This window comes from Vigna unguiculata, chromosome 1 (genome assembly GCF_004118075.2).
Source record: "Vigna unguiculata cultivar IT97K-499-35 chromosome 1, ASM411807v1, whole genome shotgun sequence".
NCBI lineage: Eukaryota > Viridiplantae > Streptophyta > Magnoliopsida > Fabales > Fabaceae > Vigna > Vigna unguiculata.
The window spans coordinates 7,757,142-7,763,965 of NC_040279.1; the positions used below are offsets into that span (position 1 = coordinate 7,757,142).

Sequence of the window (6,824 nt, forward strand, 5' to 3'; positions counted from 1 at the left end):
TGTAATTTTGAGTTTTAAGTAGATTTTAGAAATCGAAGACAGAAAATATATTTAACTCTTAAATTTTTGTTAGTTAATGGTTATACAACTTATGAAGATGAAAAAATTGGAATGTTACATTGAAGAAGCTTGGCCTTTAAGAGCACAAAAGCACTTTGATTCTATGTGATAACAACTCAACCATACAATCATTCAAGAATCCAAATGTTTCATCGGAAAAACAAACATAATGATATGAGATTTCATCTTTTTAGAGACTTGGTGAAGAAAAGAATTGTCAAGTTGAGCTGCTGTAAATCACATATTCAAGTTGTAGACATAACGATCAAGCCTCTCAAATTGGATCAATTCTTAAAGGCTATTTTGTTGTTATTCATTCTGTTTTAGTTTGTTTCAAAGCCAACCTACGGTTTTGAATTCAATAATGCATTCCTTCATCATATACAGTACACTGTAATACGTTCAGTGTTCAACATTTCTCACCTTCCTATAAAACATTCGATTCAAACAGTTAAGATCCCAACATAAACATTGATTATAGTCTTAATCTATCAATAAACCAGCTCAAAGCAGATTAATTGAAATCAAGAACTGCATAAATATATGTAAAAATTTTAATATTCCTTAACAACTACAATCACTCATCATACAGCAATAGCTTTTTCAAAGACTCCTACACAGCTATAAGATATATTTTGACTTAAGTATCTGTTTTTGCTAGAAGTAAAAGAAAAGGTTTGATTGAATATCTTCTTTTTACTGTTTTCCTTCCATTTCATGACAGAGGAAGAATGCAATTAGGTTTAATGAACCGTGTTGCACATACCAGGGTTCCTAACACACCAAAGGGGCTGAATTGGTTCAGCCCCTATTCCTCTATTGACCATTCTGCTTCTCCATTCATTCAGTCTATCTGTGGCCTCTGCATATCTTTTCACACCCTTTTCATCCCTATTTCCTGACCACAATGTCTCAGCCAATGCAGAAGTTCTTGGCCAAATTCTTGCATCCAAAACAGTTCCATCAGCTTGTTCAGACCACAGTGCTACTTCCCCACCCAAAACCAATTTTGCCTCTTCCTCATTCAACCCATAGGCTATATCATAATTGTATATGGTTTGCCATGTCTTAAAAGGTCCACACCAAGAGCCACCGTTGTCTTTGTCATCCCCATTCTGCTGATCATAGACACTGTTGTTCCCTACAAAGTCACCATGGCCACAATCCAGGTAATAGAAGTCTGATGATGACACAATGGTGCGGTATCCCAAAGAAACTATCTTTTTAGTGTTGTTGTGTCCATTGCTCCATGTCTGCAAAATCACATGCTCCTTGGGAAGAATTGTGGACGAAACATGGACTGTTTCATCCAGTAAAACATCTTCCCAATAGACAACGGTGCGGTTGAGGGACAGAATGAAAGGGAGAGTGTTGTTGATAAACTTCTCAAGAACTTGGTTGAGAGTTCCACCATCTGATAGATATTTCTGAATTGTTGGATCAGTTTTCCAGCAACCTGGTATAACCTCATCGGCACCTGAGTGGTAAAATGGTTCTGGGAACAATGTGGTCGTGTCACGTATGACATTCTTTAGGACCTGGTAAGTCTTGGGGTTTAGAGGGTTCAAATGACCTGTTCCTGGTTCTGCAGCAAGGATATCGCCGCTAGGTGGCCACCAGAACATGTTTGCACAAGTTACAATCTCAGGGTAGGCTAAAGCCCAAGATCCTGTGTGCCCTACAAACAGACACAAGAATCAAACACATGTAATTCTTCAGTAATTTATGTTCTTGAAGATGAAATCTTTCAATGCAACGAAGGCTCTGAATTAAAAAACAAAAAGAAAGAGCAACTCCAAAATACATTTCAAAGTAAAAGAAATTGAACTAACCAGGCGCATCAATCTCTGGCAGAACACGAACCCCACGATCGAGACCAAACTCCACAATCGTTTTAACATCCTCTGGTGTGTACACCATGTGAGAAGCATAAGCACCCTTTTCAGCCAAAGAAGGCTCAGAGGGAAGCACAAGTGGAAAAGATTGTGAGTCGGTGAGATGCCAGTGCAAGACGTTGAGCTTGTTCATGCTCATGGCTTCCACCGTCCTCAACAAGTCCTTCACGGGGTAGTAGTTCCTCGACGTGTCCAACGTGATCCCACGGTGGGCATAGAGTGGAGAATCCCACACGCGCACTCCCACCGCAACACACGTGGGGAGACCCCATGCAAGCTGGGAGAAAGTTTCAAGTCCTCGTATGGCGCCCCACGTAGTGTTGGCAGTGAGGATGGCTGAAGAAGGGAGGATGGAGAGGGTGTAGGACTCGTCGACACCATGAACGAGTTCTGCATCAGGGTCTTGGACGACGAGGGTGAGAAACTGTAATGGTGGAAGGATTTTGGAGATATTGACTGCTGGGGGGAGAAGTGGGTGGTGGTGTTCGGATATTACGAGGTTTTGGTAGCGGGTGATGGCGGCGGAGAGGTGTTTGTTGTGGTGGGGAGTGGTGGTGGTGATGGTGAAGTTGGAAGCAATGAGGGTGGCTTGATATGGTGGGGCCCACGTGAGGTTTCTGGGTTTGGGCCAGACGTTAAGGATGGTGGTTGAGTGTGCATTGTTGAGTGTGAAACACGAGCATGATGAGAAGAGGAAGAGAAGTGATAAAAGGAGTGTTGTTTCTGGTTTTTCCATGGTGTGTTGGAATGTTTGGTTTTAAGGTTGTGATGGGTGGAGTTAAGGATTATTATATATACGAGGAATTTGTGTTTTGAAAATGGATGGAAGTGGTTTAAGAGTCAGCAGATTGATTCATTGTTTTTCTGCTGTTTGTTTGATTGTTGATTGGACTATGTGTGTTGACACTTGATTTGTTTCATTGCAGGAATCAATTGTTTAGAGCAATGGACTGCACTCATAAATCATTAGGAAGATGTTAATAAAAAGTTATGTTTAATTACAAAGGAGTTTAATAATAAAAAAAAATCCTTAGAAATAAAATATTTTGAGCAATAGGCAATGAAATTTATATATAAAATTGACATTTGAAACGTATTAATTCTTAGTTATATGGAAAATGTTTTAGATAAACCACTTGAAACACACTATAATTAATTTTGCAAGAAAGGGAAGTTTGTAGGTGGAAAACGTTGGAGTGAAAGGCAAATGACATTGTTTAACGAAAGAGTTGTAGGCCTTCTATGTTTAACTAAACATTACTTTTGTTCCATTCTAACTAACCATTTGGATCATTAGGAAAAAAAATGATTTGTTTTGGTACAGAAAATAGTTGCCGGCAACCTTCAATGTTTTCGGGTTTTAACTGAGATAGGACATTCATTAATATTTGCCGGCTTGTGTTCCATTTTCCTATTTCTAGATGATATTCTTCATTAATTAATTAAGATTATAAAGATACTATGAAACGTTCCCTTATGCCTTTTTTCTAATTATAAAATATCATTTTATTTTCAGCCTAGTTATTTTAGTTTTTAAAGAATTGCCTATATAAGAAATTAGAAAAAAAAAACAGTGTTTACATATATCCGAAAACAGAAAAAAGTTTAAGAAGAATGTCACAATTTGACTATTAAAAATTAAAAACAGAGAATAAAAATGCGAGTCACCTCCTAAATGTTCTTTAATTTATTTTTTCTTTTTAGAGAAAAAAAAATGTAGAGCATACATGTGCCTTGTGAAGAATCCAATTATGCCGTTTTAGTAACTTTATGTTGTAAAAGTCCTTCATCTTTGTCATTTGTTTGTTATTAAGAATCCAATTAATAAGACTACTCTCTCCACTCTTTAAGGGACCTTGACACTGTAAAATAAGTTGCCCTTCCAAATCATTTTCTACTACTTCAGGTTTTGAGACACCACAACTCATTAACTACTAGATAACCCATATCCTTAAAAGTTGAATCCAAAAAATGGCAAAATCCCACAACGACACAACATACTATCACAACAAAAAGCTACGAAAAATCGAAAGGTTATAACACAAATTAGAAACTCAAACTAAAACATCCCAAAATTTGTACTCCAATGTTTTCAGTGTATCAATACTTAAAAATTTATGATATATTATTCTTTTTAAGTATTTAAGTATTGTGACTAGTATAATAAATTTTGAACATATGATATAAAAAAAATATTATAATTATTCAAAAAATCAAAATTTAAGTGTTTGCAATTAAAATAATAAAAAAAATTAGTACAAAATAATATACTTAAATAAAATAAGTTATATAACATTATAGCTACGTTTCAGTTTAAAAAAAAAAACATATGTTTTGCCTTTATTATTATTATTATAATAATAATATTTATAACCTCGTTCAAATGGATTTTTTATTATTATTATTATAATAATAATATTTATAACCTCGTTCAAATAGATCTTTATTATATGCAAAGATACTTTATATAAAGTAAACAAAAGAATTGTTTTTAGGTTGAATCTCCACCACTACCTCACAGTTCATGCACATGCATTGGCAAAATGGCAAATCACAATTAATACCATGATAAGTTAATATTAACTTCAGATTGGATAAACAAAAAAAATCTGGATGGGTCAATCTTTAACAAACAAAACCAAACCAAAGAAGTATTGAAACAGAAACGAGATAGTGCAATTTAAACTAAGTGTAATCATTACAAAATGTAGTATAAATATGGATGAAGTGAATTCAAAGGGGGAAAGAAAGAGAGACAATGAAGAAAAAAAAAAGAAAGGCAGCGAGTCTTTGCAAGCGTAAGAAAAGAAAGAGAAGAAAAATAAAATACAAAGATCATCTTCAAAAATATATCTTCCATAGCTAAGGTAAGGGAAGGAGACATCTATCATTTTATCTTTTTACTTTAATTACTTTTTTTATCTGTTCATAATTATTTTTATCTCTATATTTACCTTAAGTGAGGTGTCCCTAACCTCATTCTAATTTATATTTAGTTCCCATTCCTATTTATCTATTTATTTTTTTATCGTCACATTAGATGGTATCAGAGCGACGTTTCATGCGAGATCTGTGAAATGTGCTCATTATTTTTTTTACTAACTCATACAATTCCAAATGGCAAACATTAGAAGAAACAATGAATTAACGGAAGCAATGCAAGCTATCCGAGACATGGCCTTTACCAATAAGGAATCAAAGACCTGAAGGAAACCCTGAATCACAAGAATTAGCTGAATTTAGGAGAAACAAACCCCCACAATTTTCTGGAGGATATGATCCAGAAAAAGCTGAATTATGGATTAAAGAAATGGAGAAAATATTTCGAGTTATGAACTGTGCTGACAATCAAAAGGTGAATTATGCTGTATTTATGTTAATAGGAGAAGCCGAATATTGGTGGGATGGTACCAGGAGATTACTTGAAGGAGGAAGAATAATTATTACATGGGAGGTATTTAGAACAAGGTTTTTAGAAAAAATATTTTCCTAATGATGTGAGGAGAGCAAAAGAAATAGAGTTTATGCAGTTGAAGCAAGGAAGTATGACAGTAGGGGAATATGCTTCCAAGTTTGAAGAATTAGGAAAATACTCTACTTTCTTTTATCACCCAGAGGAAAGGATGAAATGTATAAAATTTGAGAATGGACTTAGGGTTGAATTGAGAAAAGCAGTAGGAATACTAGAAATTACTGATTTTCCTACGCTTATTCACAAATATAGATTTTTGGAAGATTTTGAGAACAACCAAAATATCAAACCAAAGTATTTTGGACCCCATACAAATAAAAATAAGCGTATTGAGGGAAAACCTTACAATCGCCCACAATGGAGGACCCAATCCAACCAATCTTCATCAGGAAATTCTAGTAGACCTGTATATGATCATATCAGATACTTCAAATGCAGACAAGGTCATCATGCTAAAAATTGTCATCTTAAGGGACCAGTCTGCTTCAAGTGTGGGAAGCCTGGTCACATATTCTCTGAGTGTGGACAACAGAAGCCACATTTCAATCCAGCTTCAACCAAGACAAGACCTACCACAACAGGAAGAGTGTACACCATGACTGGAGCTGAAGCTGCTACAAACCATGATCTAATTAAAGGTATGTGTTTTATTAAAGGAAAAACTTTAAATGTACTGTATGACTCAGGTGCAACTCACTCGTTCATTTCCAATCATTGTGTTCAACATCTTAATATGTCGACCTCTTTTCTAAAAACTAGTTTGGTTGTTTCAACTCCCACAAATGACTCAGTAATTACCAATAGAGTTTGTTTAGACTGTCCACTGTTCATTGAGAATAGAAAATTCCTTGTAAATTTAATATGTCTACCTTTATCTCAATTAGATGTAATCTTAGGTATAGACTGGTTATCTTCCAATCAAGTCTTTTTGAATTGTGCTAAGAAATCAATGATATTTCCAAACTCTGAGAATCTTCTGAAATCACCTACCAATTCAAAAAATGAGCCTTTAAGGAATGAAATTCAAGGGTACTTGTTATTATCTTCTATAGAAATAAAAGAGGAAGTTGAGTTGAAAAATATAGCAGTTGTTCAAAATTTTCCTGAAGTCTTCCCAATGATATTCCTGGTTTACCACCTAACAGAGAAATTGAATTTTCCATAAATTTGATGCTTGGAGTTGGACCAATCTCTATGGCACCATATAGGATGTCACCCTCTGAATTAGCAGAATTGAAGAAACAATTAGAAGAGTTACTTGAAAAACAGTTCATTCGTCCTAGTGTGTCACCTTGGGGAGCCCCTGTTTTGTTAGTTAAAAAGAAAGATGGAAGTTTTAGATTGTGCGTAGATTATAGTCAATTAAATAAATTCACCATAAAGAATAAATACCCTCT

General features: G+C 34.9%; 1 protein-coding gene across 1 annotated transcript; it reads right to left on the bottom strand.

The window, feature by feature from the left end:
- Nucleotides 1-640: 640 nt before the first annotated feature.
- LOC114163913 (beta-hexosaminidase 2-like) lies at nucleotides 641-2,796 on the bottom strand. Its single transcript, XM_028048302.1, has 2 exons — nucleotides 1,893-2,796; nucleotides 641-1,738 (listed from the first exon to the last, which is right to left on the bottom strand). Exons 1-2 carry the CDS (start codon nucleotides 2,689-2,691, stop codon nucleotides 804-806), a joined length of 1,734 nt encoding a protein of 577 aa, XP_027904103.1. The 5' UTR covers nucleotides 2,692-2,796; the 3' UTR covers nucleotides 641-803.
- Between the last annotated feature and the right edge of the window lie 4,028 nt (nucleotides 2,797-6,824).